General features: G+C 34.7%; 1 protein-coding gene and 1 non-coding gene across 7 annotated transcripts in view; one reads left to right on the forward strand and one right to left on the reverse strand.

Annotated features, from left to right (window-relative positions):
• Positions 1 to 18,187, reverse strand: part of ASCC3 (activating signal cointegrator 1 complex subunit 3) — a 336,407-nt gene that overhangs the window by 314,568 nt on the left and 3,652 nt on the right. For 5 of the 6 annotated variants that reach the window (XM_038554805.1, XM_038554808.1, XM_038554804.1 and 2 more), the window contains exons 2-3: positions 4,003 to 4,133; positions 1,405 to 1,555 (exon numbers count right to left, since the gene is read on the reverse strand). In XM_038554805.1, the coding sequence (XP_038410733.1) occupies positions 1,405 to 1,555; positions 4,003 to 4,092 (241 nt within the window). In that variant the 5' untranslated portion in view covers positions 4,093 to 4,133. The remainder of the gene's footprint in view (positions 1 to 1,404; positions 1,556 to 4,002; positions 4,134 to 18,187) is intronic. The other variant, XM_038554806.1, reaches the window with a different exon arrangement.
• LOC119874353 lies at positions 17,280 to 17,410 on the forward strand. The gene has a single exon (XR_005368220.1). It is a non-coding gene; the product is annotated as a small nucleolar RNA SNORA38 (small nucleolar RNA).

Raw genomic sequence — 18,187 nt, forward strand, 5'->3', positions numbered from 1 at the left:
AACTACAAAAAGATATATGACATTCACTTTGTACTTTCACAACTTAAAACAATGAGGATATTAAATTTAATATTATACTATATTAAAAATCAATGATAATTAAATAATATGTCAAAATAAAAATATTTGAAGAATAAATTTAAACATTTGATGATCATAAATAAGTATATGAGATATAACTGAAACACCCTCCCCAAAGTTGGTGTATAGAAGAAAACTGTCAACCAGCATATGATAAACAGTAAGGATCTAAATTTTTCTTCTACCAAGAAATCACCTGAGAAAACTTTTTCATTTATTTATCAAGTGAATCTTAAGGCTCTAAAACATGCCAAGCACTATTCTAAGACGTGCTGAACAAGAAAAGAGCCTCATGAAAAGGAAAACATCAGATAATGATAAATGTTATGGAGAAAATGTCACTTAAGTTATAAGATAAAAGCGTTACTCTGTAACAACTTGAGATTAGATGGTCAGTGAGGGCCTCATTAAGGAAGTAAGTTTTTAGCTTACTTCAAAATAACAAGAAAGGATCTACCCACTCAAAGAGTAGGACAAAAGAACATTCTCAACATAGGAAATAACATGTATAAAGACCTCAAAACAGGCACCAACCAGGATGGAAGAAGTGAGAAAAAGACCAGTATTTCATGAAGCACAACTGATATGGGAAAGGATGACTTGAGATCAGAGAGAAAGGTGGAGGCCAGATCTCACAGGGCCAAAGTATCAGCATGAACTTTTTTGGTACAAACCTGAGTCTGGAAAATTTGCAACAAGCATAGTGTTAACTATGCTTTTTAGTTACCAGAGTCTAAAAAGAGAGGATGAATTTCAATGAACAAACTCAGATGTTTATATCAAACATATATCAAAATTATATGTTTGATAATTTGATATCAAATTATCAAAAAATAATTTGTTTTGTTTTTGTTTTTTAACCTTGGAAAAGTAACCTATATTAATATGTAGTATTACAATCTCTAATTATAATTCCCATCAAATATAATCAACTGATGCGGGTATCAGTGTTCAACAGGAATTGCAAAGTTTGGCTACAGTGCTACGCATCACTATGTGTTAGTGGGCCTCTTTAAGAAATTGAGTTACATGGCTTTTAAATTCCCTCAAGCTATATTAGAATTTTCACTGACACCTTATTTCAAACATAATAGTGGTTTTCAAACTCTAAATTGCTAGGAATCTCTCATATTTGACTGTATAATGATTACTAATTTTATTCTGTTTCTCTGACTCTATCCTGAGCTCATAGATAGATAAGATTATCTTCCCTAATTATAAATTAGGAAACTTGAGCCTCTCCCTATATAGTATACAGTTTAAAAGGATTCCATTTTTGAACCTTAGTGGTTCTATAAAACAAAATAAAACAAAAAACTATACCTATTTGTTTTGCAGCCTGCAATATATCATTTAAGTCTTCATTTACACTTTGTATCTCACTCTTCTCCAGTTTTTCATTCAAAAATGTTACTATCTTCTTCCACGTCACATCCAAATCTAGAATTTGTTCATGAAGTTTAGACCGCTTCACCTGAAACAGCATAATACAGAGACAATGGTTAAAGATTTCCTAAAAGCCATCACATACTACATATATTTTGCATTACATTATACAACTTGGCACTATCCACAAAAATTCAAAATTGCTTTTTAACTAAGCTCCCAGAAGAGCTTTACCTAAATGTGATTTTAAAAATTCTTGTCCTGGGACGCCTGGGTGGCTCAGTGGTTGAGCACTGGCCTTTGGCTCAGATCATGATCCTGGGGACCTGGAATCAAGACCCATATAGGGCTCCCTGCAGGGAGCCTGCTTCTCCCTCTGCCTATGTCTCTGCCTCTCTCTCTGTGTGTCTGTCATGAACAAATAAATAAAATCTCTAAAAAAATAAAATAAAAATCTTGCCTGTGTAAAGGATATGTTTAATAAAAACTTTGTTTTTTATAGTTTTAATCACAATGAATACTCATTATGCAATTATTTTCATACAGCAAAGGAAAAAGGAAAAAGTCCAACATCCGGGGTGCCTGGCTGGCTCAGTAGGTAGAATATGTGACTCTTGATCTTGGGGTCCTAAGTTTGAGCCTCACTGGATATAGAGATTGCTATAATAAATAAACTTTTAAAAACTGCCAAAAATTGAATTAAATTATTTCAATGGGTCATAGCTACAGAAAGGTTCAACTTTGAACTCTTTTGTATTGTTGGATATATCCCAAGATAAAAAGTTACATTAAAAAGAGGTTCATTAGAAGGTGCCTGGGAGACTCAGTCAATTAAGCATCCAAATCTTGGTTTCAGCTGAGGTCATGGTCTCAGGGTTGTGAGATTGAGCCCCACTCTTGCCTCCATGTTGGGCTACATGCTGGGCTAGGCTCTGCCCTGGGCAAGGAGCCTGCTTAAGATTCTTTTCTTTTTTTAAAAGATTTATTTATTTATTTGAGAGAGAGAAAGGGAGAGAGACAGAATGAGCAGAAGGGCCAGAAGGAGAAAGAATCTCAAGGAGACTCTGTTCTAGCTGCAGAGCCCAACAAGGCACAGAATCCCAGGACCATGAGATCATGACCTGAACCAAAACCAAGAGTTGGATGCTTAACAGACTGTGCCACCCAGGCACCCCTGCATCCTTCTCCTCTCCCGTGCTTGCTCTCTCTCTCTCTCTCTCTCTCTCTCTCTCGAAAAAACAAAAAAAAAAAAAAACACAACAACAAAAGAGAAGAAAAAAAAATCAAATGAGGTTCATTAGATCTGCCACCTTCTTTCTCAGGAAAAAAAAAAAATGAAGTGTTTAAAAGCCTTTAAGAATAAATGAAAGAACATGGAATAAGCATGTAGTCCTTACACATTTTCAAATTTTAAAATTTCTTGTGGGCACCTGGGTGGCTTAGTCTGTTAAGTGTCCGCCTCCAGCTCAGGTCATGATCTCATGGGATGGAGCCCAAAATCAGGCTCTCTGCTCAATGGAGAGATTGCTTTTCTCTCTGCCTCTGCCTACCACTCTGCCTACGTGTACACTCATTCTCTGTCAAGTAAATTTAAAAATCTTAAAATAAAATAAAATAAAATAATAAAATCTGTGAAATCTCTAATGTAAAAGTAACTTGTAAAAGGGGCCTTGGTTAGGTGAGGAGAACAAAACAATTCAAGTTTAAGATAGTAATATTAATTAACTATATAGACTATACCTTTGATTGTCATGGAAGTGCAAATCAGCTCCCATTGTAAAGAAGATCAACTGTTTACTATAGTATAACTGTATCACTATTAGAGGAAAAAATCTATCTGAAGGCTGTTAACAAATCTCAATCTTTAAGGGAAGGTATTAATTGTAAAACTGCATAAGGACTATAAGCAATAAAAAAAAATTCCAACCTACTAGAAAACAACATCAATATTCTAGAATAGAGTCAGTTAAAAAGTCATCAATCGTGACTGCTGTTTTTTAAAAAAACAACACAGGATCAGTTCCTTCATATATATATTATATAGCTCACATGTTCATATCTATCTATAATTTATATACCTTTGGCCTATAAAGTACACAACCAATTATAAGGACCAGAAAGAAGTCAATTATGAGACCAGCTACTGATTTTAAGATTTAATATTTATACTTTCCATGTTATGGTAAAGACATTATTTCTTTCCATCTTATAAAAATTTTACCAGAGACTATAAACTTATCAGATGATCCAGAATTAAATCACTAGATTAAATTACAAAATTAACTGTAAAAGATATATTAGAAACAAAAATTAACAAAGAATTCACTATCATAGTTGTGAGTATTCTCTTTGACAATACTGTCACAGGTGCTTAAGGTAAGTATTCTCATGAGAAACATCATTACCCATTCCCCTTCTTGGTACAATAGCAAACAAGATAACACTTACCATTTTAAGCCCACAGAACCTAAAAAAAGAATGTCAATTATCTACTCACATTCTACATTTATAATGTTTTCCATCTAAAAAGTTTACCTTTAAATCAGCCACTTCTTCATTATAATTATCTTGCTTGGTGACATTTGAAAAGGAGCGCAAAGCTCCTGTGAGACGAGGTAAAGCCATCTATTATTCAGTCAGTGATCCATACAAGGAGAAACCTGAAACTGAAACAAAACAATATGATATTTATCTGTTGGGAGAAGGCTGGAGAAGTAATCAAACTCAACAAATTGACTCATACAAGAGAAAAGAAAAACCAATTAGTTAAAAAGCAATTTGCCACCAACGTTGAAAAATTCTCCTGACACGCTTTTTACCTATGAAGTTTTTTAATAATCACACTGGCTATGGCTGAACTGAAGAAAGGAAAAAAAGAAACACAAAACACTTGTTTGTGGGTACTACTATAACATCCCTGCAAAATGAGTTTTACAGATTCCCAATGACAGGTCTCTAATACTGTATTACCATTGCCAGTCACACTGAAAGAGATGAAAGCACTTTCCCATCTTTTCTCAAATTTTGTTTTATGTTCACTGATTTCATCTCACATTATCCCTTGCTTTCAGAATCTCACTGGCTTTTTCTCTTCTTGAAGTATCAAGCATGTTTCCATCTAAATGCATTTGCATTAATAGTTCTTGCTGTTTGAAATGCTCTTCTGATGTTCATATAGCTGACTCTTTTGACACAAGATACCTCCTCAGATGGGGCTTTCTTGACTATTGAATCTAAGACAGAACAGCTACTCAGTTACTGTCTCTCAAAGAACAAAATTTCAATTCTCCTTATAATAATTAATTTTTGGCATTTTCTTATTCATTTATCTGTTGTATCGCTCTACAAAGAGAAAGCTTCCTGACAAAAAAAAAGACTTTTATTTCACTGATCTGTCCTGGCAAATAGAACAGTCTGGGAATATTTTGGGTACTCGATAATTACTTGGTAAGTAATTAAAAAAAGAAAAATGGAGAAAAGGAAATAATGGAAACAGGGAGACTGAAGAACAGAAGGGGAAAAAAAATTAAAGCAGCCGGGGAAAGGGAGAACTCCCAAGAAAAGAAAGAAGTCAGATGATCTGATCTAGATTCCTTGTTTACACGATGACAACTAAACAACTAAACCTTCTGGCAAACAAACTATGAGGTGAGTCTTTATGAAAACACTGTTGGAGGGTCATCTGGATTAAGACTGCTTATTATAAACTATAATCTACAGGTTTATAAGACATGGCTCCTTGGAGAATGTCACAAAAGGTATATAAGTCTCTAGGACAGTTTTCAGGGATGATTTTGCCTCACACGGAACATTTGGCGAAATCTGGTGATATTTTGAGGTATCATAACTGGAAAGTGGGGGGTATGCTGGCTTCTGGTAGATAGAGGCCAGTGATGCTGCTAAACATCCTATAATACACAGGACAGTCTCCCCACAACAAAGAATTATCTAGCCGAAGATGTAAGTAGTGCAGGGCTTATGAAATCATACTCCAGAGTCTGAAATAGAGGTGTTTTATAACCCAAACGTTTCCTACACTGTGAAATGTCTCACAAACCACCATTAAGAGACCTAATTGATTATTCTGGGCCAAAGAGCATGTGTCCAACATGGGAAGGAAAGCACCAGGAAGACCATATAGAATATTTCAGAACATGCCTGGATTCTGCTCTTCTTCTTCATTATATCCTTGAAGTTATCAGAAAGTTTAATACTTGGAAAAATCTGAATCCTATATTAGAATAATTATATATAAAATAACTGAAACGTTTAATAAAAATAAGAGAATTAAAAAATAATGAATAATAATAAAATAGGAAATGACCAGGGAAATTTGAAAACATAACTTTTAGAAATAAAAACATTTATTTATTAAATTTAAAAACAATCTAATGGATGGATTAAAGAATAGATTAGATGTAACTAAAGAGAAAAGTAGTGACCTGGAATAAAGATCTAAAGAAATAACCCAATATGCTGTCACAAATAATCAAAGTAAAGATTAAGAAGAACAAAGAGGAAGAAGTTCAAATATATCAATCCTCACAATAAGTGTAAATGAATTAAACTTAACATTTATAAGATCAACAGAATTACTAAACAGCAATCAAGTGAATATTAAAACTATACCTAAAACTCCAGAAGAAAGTTGTAAGTCCATCACTGAAATGAAAGCTCAATATTTGATTACTGAAAGGTCAAATCTACACTCTATCTCTATTCAGTAAAGTTATATAGGGGACCTGAGCAGTGAAACTAATAAGTTTAATGAACATATACAGAAATCTATACCTAATAATTAGAAAATACATATTCTTCACAAGTACATTTATAAAACTTCAATGAAATAGTCTGTGTATCTTAGGCTATAAAGCAAGTTTCAACAAATTTCAAAGAGTAGTAAGTACCATACAGATCAGAGGTCAACAAACTTTTCCTGCAGAAAGAGTAAATATTTTAGACTTAGGAGGTCATGTGCAGTCTTTGTCACATAGCTTGGGGTTGTTTTTGCTTTTGTCTTAAACAACACCAGGTGACCAAGTTAGTGTGTTGACCCCTGATACAGGTTCTGTTTACTGAGCAAAATACAATTAGATTAGAAATCAAAACACAAAGATAAAGTAAAAAAAAACACAAATGACTGCACTGCATATCAATATGGAAATGGTAGGAAAATGGCTAGGGGAAAAAAAACATTGATGCCCTGTATCACATCAAAGAATTTTAATCAGAAAAGTAAGATGACCCAATTTGCAAATAAACACCCTAGCCAGTTGACTTTAAATTTCAACTACTCATTGGGAGTGAATTTAGGAGAGCATTTCTAGGAACAAAATGATTCAGGGAATCATATCTGGATTTTTCTAACATGGGCTAAAAACTGTCCAAGCATTTGGAAAAAGAAATGAAAGCAATAGTCAATAAACAGTACAAAACAGAGATTCTTGAATCAATCTATATCAGTCACCTACCTAAAACTAAGCCCCTGACACTCTACTCCTCACCCCCAATTTTGACTCAATGGATCAGATGGCCCTGAGATGGGGCATAAGAATTTTACATTTCCAACAAGTTCAGGTCAAGGACCACACTGAGAATGACTGTCTTAGGGATATTACCTTTTATTCTTAAATCACCATTCAATTTTATCTCAGATCAATAGTTACCAAGGAGTTTCCTCCTACTAAGAATTCAGTGACCTGAGTTTAGGTGCACAATCTGCTCTCCTGGGAGCCTTTCTCAACCAGATCTGTGAGACAATCAAGTCTCAACTGAAAGTGACTTGAGTGACTTTTTTCTCAATTGTCCCAAGGATGGAACATGGTTACTATTATCCACCAGGAAAGGTAAGGCACACAACAATGCCTTAGGGCACTGGTATTTAAAATCGTAATCTAGGGATCCCTGGGTGGCGCAGCGGTTTAGCGCCTGCCTTTGGCCCAGGGCGCAATCCTGGAGACCCGGGATCGAATCCCACGTCGGGCTCCCGGTGCATGAAGCCTGCTTCTCCCTCTGCCTGTGTCTCTGCCTCTCTCTCTCTCTCTCTCTCTGTGTGACTATCATAAATAAATTAAAAAAAAAATCGTAATCTAGATTAAGAGACTGTAAAGATAGGCATTCTATTTATAATGATTGACATTTCCCAGAAGCCTTTAAAGGTCTTCACAGTAAACTGAATATATTCTGCCTCAGAACCTGCCTTTTACCACCTAAGTTAGTGCTTTCAAAATACATCATAATAAGAGACATATGATACATAGAATATTCTGCCTCAGGCATGCTTTATGAATAAAAAGGGGATTTATGACCACTACTTCTCTTATTTTTACATATTCAACTGAATCCCCTGTCCTTCTCTAAAAAGAGCAGGGCGAAAGAATAAAAATGGATGAAGCCTAATTCACAAACCTAACAAATCCTAACAAACAAGATAATATACCCAATCTCTAAGAATAGATCAAACAGCAGGGCCTGGTAATGAGGCCATACTGTTGCTACATAATATACTAATAGGAAACTAAAACTCCTTGCAGTCTCATCAAAATGATCAATATTAATTATACTTGTCAAGAATATAAACTAACACATACTACTTGATTTTTTTTTGTTTTGTTTTTGTTTTACCTGTTTTCTTCCTCAGGTCAAATGTTAACACTAAAAATGTAATAGCTCATTTGCTCATGATCATCTGTATAATCTGTATATCATTTATTCACAAATATTTGAGTTTGTCCTATTTGCCAAGAACTATGTTAGACATTAGGCATTAGTAAGACTTACAGAACTCTGTTCTTCCAGACTCACTGTACTTTGTTTGTACCAGGTAAAAAGATTACTAACACTTAATGGTATCTAAAATATATAAAGTCAGGGGCACCGGGTGGTCCAGTGGTTGAGCATCTGCCTCTGGCTCAGGTGAATCCCGGGGTCCTGGGATGGAGTCCCGTGTCAGGCTCCCTGCAGGGAACCTGCTTCTCCCTCTGCCTGTGTCTCTGCCTCTCTTTTTCTAAGTCTCTCGTGAATAAATAAATCTTAAAAAAATAAATAAACAAAACTCTCCCTAAGAGACATACACATATATAATATTTTGTACTTCATTTCATAAGCCACATGAATGCCATGAAACATATCCACATGAACCTCTAAAAACCTCTTAAGATCAGACAGTAGAGGACCAAGAACAGAGTCCTAACAAAGAGATCAGCAAAGACTTATGAAGAAAGTGTTACTATAAGAGAACAGAATATTTCAAATGCTGTTACAGAGCCCACAGTACTTGGTCATTCTCAGGTCTTAGATGACTTTAGCACACATAGTTTCAAAAACACAGGGGGAGAAGGCAAATTTCATTGGTTTAAAGGATAAATGAAGGGGAAACAATGAGGAAATAAAATGGATACAAGCTAATTTTTCAAGAAACCTGGCCAAGAAGAATAGAAGAAAGGACAAGAAATAGGAAAATACATTGGGTCAAGAGTTTTTGAAATATAGGAGAGAGTTGAGCACAATTCCATAACCAGGAAAGAGCCAGTAGAGAGGGTAATGCTGAATAATCAGAAGGCTATGACTAAGGGAATAGAGTCCCTGGGAATACCAGCAAGAATGAGAATAAAAGCATGAAGTAGAGATTTAAGACATGCTAGAAGGAAGAGCAGGGAGGGATGGATATGTCAAAGTGCAGATATGTTTCTAACATTGTGAAGCAGAAAGTGAATGGGGAGAGAAAAAGGTAGTGAAAGGGAATTCCACTAAAAAAGACACTTACTTTGTTTGAGGTCTGCTGGAAGTATTCAAAAGACGAGAAAAAAGTTTTGAAGACAGAGGCAAAAGTTTGACCTTACCAACAGTAAGATGGGAAATTAATTAACAAATTATTACACAATTTTTCAAGTAGCAATGAATATTCAGTTTATACTGGAAAACACAAATTTGGAGTAGCAACAATCTGGCAAAGGAAAAAAGATTGTTATGATCCAGGGTTAAGGTTTTATAACATAGGGACAGTAGGAGGACAATGGAGTCTAAATGATGAGAATAATTAAATTCTGGATTTTAAATCCAAACAAAAGGAAAAAACATTCAAGTTGGAGGTCTTAAAGACACATCGTAACGTTCATGGTTAAAGTTTAGTTTTATAAGATGACAGTGAATACACATTAAGATAAACTGTCCTGGAGTGCCTAGGTGGCTCAGTAGTTGAATATTTCTTCAGCTCAGGTTGTGATCCCGGGGTCCTGGGATCGAATATGAATAAATAATTAAAATCTTAAAAAAAAAAAAAAGATAAACTGTCTTATGTAGAGGTTGTTACCTCGGTAATTTTTATTCCATATTGAATATGACCTACACTAAATGGCAAATGAATAAATGAAAAAATCCTAAAATAATAAGTATTAACACCTTAGCATATAATTTATAAATGACTAAAACCCAAAAGACTATTTTTATTGGCCAGAAGAACTACCTGTGATTATCTGAATGAATCTTCAGAATGTTGATTAGACATATGTACAGATAAAAAAGAAAGGTCTTGAAGAAGTTAATTGCCCTTTTAAACATTCAAATAGGGAAGAAAAAAATATGATTTTTTAGAAAATAGATTTCAAAATAGATTTCCCTTTGCGAAATGTTATTAACCAACAATCAGTGGGCTAAAATTCTAGTACAAATTATTCCAAAATATCACATAGTAAGTCTTAAGATCCTTCATATTTCAAATCTGTTTCTAAATTCTAAAAAGGGCCTGTTTGACAGTAACTTTAGGAAAATATAGTTACTGTAGTTTCCATTATAAACAAATAACAAAACCTCCAAAACAGCCAAACTCTATTTCCTAATGAAGATAAAGCCAGCTATTAGCTGTTGGCAATCATGGATACTAGAAAATTACCAGGGTAGGGGAAAGGAGGGGTGGGTTGTCAAAGGTCAAAGTGATATAATGTAGGAAAGGGATGATAAAAACACTCAAATGATGGGAGGAGGCTGTGAATAGAGTAAAAATTAGAATTTAAAATTTCAATATTTAGAATTATATGCGCAAAAATCAGATCTTGAAAAAGAAACTGGAATATTTACATTTTACTTCTAAAAAGTGAGTTAACACAGTCAAGATCAGAATTTAGAAAATATCAGCCTTCATAGACATATTACAATATAGTCCTATATTATGCCATTTCAAAAAGGGGTAATTTTTCGCAGTAATTTCTAATTTGTACATCATTGCCATCAATTAGTTAATAAGGTAGAGTCAGATCATAGACACATTCACTTATTTGAGTCAACCAAATAAAACAGGCCAAATAAAAGATATAGACAAACAAAAACAGCAACACTGGAAATTTTGGCACTATTTCATATACTGTATGTTTGTTCCAGAGTGAATGAGGAATAAGCAAAGAAAAAATGATGCTCCCTTCATGTCTGAATCACCATATGCATCTCAAACTGTGAGCATCCTGCTACATTGCATGACTCCAGTGTTTAAAACTATGCTCCCATTTAAAAAAAAAAAAAAGATATACAGGGCATCTGGGTGGCAGGTAGGTTGAGTGTCAGACTCTTAATTTTGGCTCAGGTCATGACTTCACAGTTGTGAGATCAAGCCCCCCTGTCAGGCTCCTTGCTTAACATGGAGTCTACTTGAGATTCTCTCTCTCCCTCTGCCCCTCCCCCAACATGAGTGCACTCTCTCACTCTCTCAAAATAAATAAAATCTTTTAAGTATATATTTTTGTGTGAATATATGTATTTATATGTATTTTTGTACACACACACAAACACATACATCATGGCCATTAAATAAAAGCCAAGGCGAAGGCAGACAATCACTGATGCACCCAGGTATCCCTCTTTTTCTTTCTTTCTTTTTTTTTTTTTTTAAGATTTTATTTACTTATTTGAGAGTGAGAGAGAGGGTGCAACACAAGTGAGGAAGAGAGGAAGTGCTTAGCAGGGAGTCCAACACAGAGTTTGATTCCAGGACCCTGAGAACATGACTTGAGCTGAAGACAGATGCTTAACTGATTGAGCAACCCAGGTGCCCCTATCCTAACTCATTCTGAAGCAAGAAGCAACTGCTCTTCAACAGTTTCCAATCAAATTAGAAATCATGGAGAACAGTGAAAGTAAAGGAAATATAAAAAATATATATACACTTTTTATATAAGTCAACATATATATAATGGTTTATTAAAAATGATATTTATATAAGGTTCATACTCTCTAATTTACCTCCCCCAACTAATTACTTACTTATATGAACCCAGGTTTCCCACTCTAGGAAGAATGGACCTAGTTAGGCTCATAACTATAAACCAAAGTCTTTATATTATAAGAGACCCCTATAATTATATTAATTTTACTTTTTAAGGATAAAGAAAAGCTTTTCTTTAAATGCCCTTGAAAAAAACAAGTATCCAGAAAAACGTATCAGCAGCAGTCATGAACAAGAAGAATATAGTCAGAAAGCATTTCACAAAGACTAGACAAGTTCACATATTACTCCAGAAAACACATACAACAGATACACGACACACTAGGAGTGCTTAACTCTCTTGACACCGGTCCAGGTGAAAAGGTCCTGGGTCAGATTACCTGAGAAAAGCAGAATTCTCATTCCACCCCAAACTATGGGCTTCTAGAAGACAAATGCAAAGAATTTCTGTCTGTCCCTTAATAAAACCTAAATTCACCAAATCAAAACTCTAGTGATTCTCTAGCCTTAGCTGTTTAGAGAAAAGGGTTTTTCTGACCTTACACTTGCTCCTGTGTGTTACAGCTGTATGGAGCACTATTACATTTTCCAATATGAGTTTTTTTTTGGAAATCCAACTCAAGCTTTTACACCCAAACAACTAGGATTATCCACTCTGAATCCAAAAAATATTAATCAAAGGGTATGATCTTAACTTATTGTTTTGTGCACAGTAAAGGAAATTCTTAAATAGCCCTAACACTGACATATAAAAGACGTTAGCACACACTCACTACCCCTCTTTCTCAAGTAGAGAAAAACACTAATTTCAGGACTCAAATTAATTTATATGATAAACAAAAAAATATAAAAACAGAAAAGTCAGTTACTAACTCACTAGGCATTATGAATGCCTTTCTATGTACAAATACACAAAGAGTAAAAATTTTATGATTTTACTACACTGCATTTAATATATACGCTTTATTTAATCTTCCTGAAAAAAACATATCCCAGTGACCATTATTTAACACTCAGGTCTGAATTGTTTATTTCAATATTTATGAATAAAAACTTTACTACTGATAAAAAACCAGAGCACTCTTTTGCTTTGCTGTGATATCACAGCAAAAATGCATTAGAAATATGCCCTGACAAAGTCCATGAGAATGTTTTCTCTGTGCTTTGTTCTGAGTTGAGCCATCACTTCCTTATAAGACTTCATTCTAAGCTACTCAGAGCTTCCTAAACTGAGAAAAACTGTTTGAAAGAGTCAGGACTATTAGTTCTCATTCTTCCCAATATTCTAATTTCTAGGCCATTTTTTTTTAGCAATAAATTATATTTTTTAAAATTGAGAGGAAAAACAGGTTTTGACAATGATATCCCCTACCTTTTTAAAACCTAATTGCTGAAAGAAACACCATGCTTCAAAAAGCATTACAAACATATTTTTAAAATTCATTTTCTCTAATGTTTTAAAAATTATAGCATGTAACCTTAAATTTTTAAATACTAATGTGGTCATTTCTCTAAAAATTCCCGGTTAAGAATTTTTAGTGAAGATATTAGGAAAATCATAATATCTGTTGGCTTTTTTAATAAAAGTGACATCTGTGTAGGTTGAACTATGTCTTCCAATGTTTTATAAAAATTCCCATCTAAATATAGACAATAAATTAATTACTAGATGTTGCTTTCTGATCATAAATGTACTTTTTAAAAAAACTATCTGTACTTAAGTTATCAAATTTAAGCACTCTTTTCCATATTAGTGACTTCAAAATAGGTGAACACACCAGTCATCATACTTTAAGTTTTCTCTTCACCAAGTTAATCAGTTCCATTTCTTCACATCAACCCCCTCATTATGTCTTGGTTATATCCTGTAAATTGCAGTATTTTTTAAAAGAGAAAGATCTGAAGCATATAAGGCAAAAATTTAAACTTGTTAAATCTGCATAACAAGTATATTAGCATTTGTTAATTTATTTTCTGAAATTTCCCATATTCTTGAAATATTCCATAATTAAAAGTTTTAATTAAGTTTCAATAAATACGGAAGGCTAAGAAGAGAGATAATAGTTTTAAAGCATCAAACTGAATGTCAAATCGTATGTTCTGAAAATACTATCTGTAAATTCTTTTTTTTTTAAATATTTTATTTATTCATGAAAGACACAGAGAGAGAGAGGCAGAGACACAAGGCAGAGGGAGAAGCAGGCTCTATTCAGGGAGCCCGACGTGGGACTCATCCGGGGTTTGGGGCTCGATCCGGGATATCCAGGATCGCACCCTGGGCTGAAGGCGGCGCTAAACCGCTGCGCCACCCTGGCTGCCCTTATCTGTAAATTCTAAGGTTAATGAGACTGAACATTTGAACACTGAGCATCTGGGTACTTGTTTAATGTTCCCACACATATTATGCATCAATGCCATTAAAGGGAATAGATAATAATAGGTGACCAAATTTTTGAAATAGGTACCAGTCTTTTTAAAAGGTTAAAGGGAAAAAAAATGAATACAAAGTAAAAGATTAGATAAGCCCATCATAGCAGCACACCTTAAGAGACTATTTGTAAAGACTTGAAAAACACCAGGTCCCCAGGGTCAAAAAGTAAACTTCAAGATGGTAATCTAACCAAGGAAGACTTTAACCTAATCAGTTTTCAAAATATCTGAAAAAGAACCAAAGTGTTCTTTATCCCACTTTTTATTCAGCACCAATAAAAAATATACAGCATTTGGTGAAAACTTTTTATTCATTCATTAATTCGTTCAAGAAAAATGTACTCAATAGGTATATGTGATAAAACTGCTCAAGTGAGGGACGCCTGGGTGGCTCAGCGGTGGAGCATCTGCCTTTGGCTCAGGGTATGATCCTGGAGTCCCTGCTTCTCCCTCTGCCTGTGTGTCTCTGCCTCTCTCTATGTCTCTCATGAATATATAAATAAAATATTTAAAAAATTGCTGAAGTGAAATTGTTCCCTCTCTCCTTATTACTAATATTTTCTTTTCTACTGATCATCTCCAAAGCCTAAAAATACAGTATAGGAGCTCCCATACTTAAAAACCTCCACTGACTCCATAGACCTCTTAATTAACACCCTACTTTTCAGCTTATCTACAAAGAAATTCCATTCCAATCAGACTTTTAGCTCCACTGTTTCACCACAAGAGCTATTAGTATCACAAATAATCCCCACATTGCCAAATTCAATGTTAATTCTCAGTTCTTGTTTAATTCCGGTTTTTGACCTAGCCCTTGTAGAGACAGTTGCCTCACTTTGCATCTAGAACACCAATATCTCTTGTTTTTTTTTTTTTTTATCCAACAATACTGGCACTTTTTTCTCCCATTGGTTCCTCCTTATCCTCCTATCCTTTAAGCATTGCTGTGTCCCAAGAACAGAGATCAAGACCTGCTCTCCAGCTACACTTGTTCCTTAGGTGATCTCATTCAGTCTCAAGTCTTTATGTATTATTTATATGCTAATTCCTAATTCTTAACTTACACATCCTGTACATCACTCCTATACTCCAGATTTGTATACACATTAGCTCTTCCACATCTCCACTTGTATGTCTAATAGGTCAACTCAAGCTTAGAAATATCAAAATTGCTCTCCCACTGCAAATCTCCTCCCGATGGTCTACCTCACTTAAGTGATCACAACTCCATTCTGCCTGTTGGCTCAGGCCAAAAAAACTTGGGAGTTATGCTTTACTCATCAGCAAACTCTCCCAACTCTACCTTCAAAATATTTTCAGAATCTGACCTCTTCTCACTATCACCCTTTCTTCCCTGGTGATTATTACAATCCCCTATCTAGTCTCCCAATTTTCATCCTTACTTTCTAACAATCTAGTTTCCACACATAAACAAGAATGATTCTTTCCCCAAAGAGGTAACATTTGTGGCTCCTTCTCTGCTCAAAATCCTTCAACGGTTTCCCATATCTCTGAGTAAACTTCAAAAGACTTAAAAGAACTTAACTTTCTCTTACATTTTGATGTGATCTCCTGTAACTCTCCTCCTGTTATATTGGGACATCCATATTGGCCTTCTTTCCACTGATGTGGATACAGATCTCTGCACGAACACTTTTCTCCCACATGCCACATAGGTAGCTCTTTCATTTCCTCAGGTCTCTGCTCAAATGTCTCTTTACCAGAGAAGCCTTCTCTGATCACCCTATCTAAAATGGCACCCCCTTTCTTGGTCCTTCTCTTCCATCCAATCACTTTACTTCATGGCATTTATCACATGACACACGTTTCCTGTGTTTTCATCAGCTTCATCAAACAGAATATGAGCCCCATGAAGGTGAGAATTTTGCTTTGTTCATTAAAGTATCCACATTATCTAAAATACTGTTTGGGGCATAGCAGGTCCTCAGTAAGTACCTGTGTAATGGCCAGATGGATGGACTGACAGGAAGGATGGCCAAAGTGGCCATAAAAAAGGGCCAGTATTTACAGATCTGAATACACACACATATGTGTGCACACAAAAACATATATATATAAAATAAATTTTTTTACATCATCTTCAAGACCTCAAAAATATTTTCCCACATAAGTTAATTTAATCATTAATTTATTTTAGTCTTGAATAAGAGATATTTTACAAACTAGTAAATTTTCTCAAATACAAAAATAAAAACCTAATGTGATTTATTCAACTCATGATGTCACTCTTCTCAAAGAACTCAATAACTTATACATGCAGAAATTTAATTTTAAAATTAATATTTAAGCACTTTCTAACTATCAGGCTAATAGAAAACAAAAAGCAATGATAAAAGCTGACAGTAGCTAGAAAGCCTAGGCTAGGAGTGGGCTCAGAAGGAAATCCATAACAGAAGAATGTAGGAACAGCTTTCAGTCACCTGGTATTTCTTAACTAACATTTTTATTATATTCAATAAATACCAAGTGAATAGCTCTGAAAAACTAGAGCTGTATCAATCATTTTACAAACTCCCTAACAGCTCTAATTTCTTCCCAAGCTAATAGACAAAATCAGTAACTTAGGACACCAACTTTTTCGCTTTTTAAATCAACGACAAGGCCTCTACTTTGCTTACTTCAGACTGACCAGACAGCATTCACGGGTATTAGTATTTTTCCTTGCTTCAAGTCAATTCACTGAACAGTCTCACAAAGCCAGCAATTAATCTGTGATTCTTTTCAAAAGTGATCTTTAAGTTATTTCTGTTTCCCCATTCGCAGAGTACAGACAGTGCTAATATTTTGCAAAGTTTCCTTCACTCCTTAAAGAATGCTCAGAAAGACCATTTAGCAAGCCCCGTTGGTGTTGAAAGTACTGCCTAAATCAGGTCTAATTTAGAAAATGCATGCACACTGGGAAAAGATGCACTGAAATTATTTTTTTTTTTGCAAACTGAGTATCATCTTCATATTAAGTTCTTATAAATCATTTATGTAGTGTTTTAGAATTAAGTTTTTTAAATCAAGATGAAGGTATACTTATCTCTGCTGATGTTTAAGAGCAGATTTTAACATTTTTATAGTGTTTCATCTGAGTGGCCTGTTGGGCATTTTACTGACTTTCAAGAAAGTACATAAAGAAATATTTCTAAAAAGACAAATAGAACCCTCCAACAACAGGTGTGTCTGTGTGGTTTTGTCTTTGGACACATAAGAATTAGAGGCAAAGAAACATGGATTTGGAGATGTCTGGGGCCAGCCTTCTCACTGTAGGCTCAAGATCAACATTCAAAATAGGAAAAAAAAAAAAAAAAAAGAGGAAAAGAAAAAAAAGGAAAATTGTCTCATTAATAAGAATTTCCTCTCTTGGAATGGAATATGTTTTCCTTTATCAAAATCACATGCAATGTGTCTTAGCGACACACAATTAAATAACTTGCTAGTCACTGACTTAATTTCAAAATGACCTAGCAAGTCTCTAAAAATGCTAGAAAACTGGGGCAACTGAGTGGCACAGTCAGTAAAGATCTGACTCTTGGTTTTGGCTCAGGTCAGGATCTCAGAGTTGTGAGATGGAGGCCCGCCCACTTTGGGCTCTGTGATAAGCGAAGAGTGGGCTTGGGATTCTCTCTCTCTCTCTCTCGCTTTCCCTCCTTCCTACACACGCACAGGCATGCACACTCTCTAAAATAAACAAATCTTTAAAAAAATAAATAAAAATAAAAATGCTGGGAAACATTAGCAACTGCCTGACTACCCATAATTCTGAGACTAAATCCCTCCCTTCTTTTGAAGTTCTGCTTTAATAGAACAGAATTAAAAATTAAGAGGCTTTTGAATTATATGGTTAGAGTAAAAGTTCTCCAATATGAATTGATTGCATTGGGATCACTGGCATTTCTAGCATTTCTAGACATTCTAGACGTTTCTAGACACCATGCCCAGAAATTTTGACTCAGTACACCTGAAAACCTTTGGTTTAGTTATTAAGTAAGTAGGTATGAACTTTCTCTCCTTCAAATATAAGTATTTCAGGACGCCTAGGTGGCTCAGCGGTTTAGCGTCTGCCTTTGA

The sequence above is a fragment of the Canis lupus genome, chromosome 12 (genome assembly GCF_011100685.1).
Source record: "Canis lupus familiaris isolate Mischka breed German Shepherd chromosome 12, alternate assembly UU_Cfam_GSD_1.0, whole genome shotgun sequence".
In the NCBI taxonomy this organism is placed as follows: domain Eukaryota; kingdom Metazoa; phylum Chordata; class Mammalia; order Carnivora; family Canidae; genus Canis; species Canis lupus.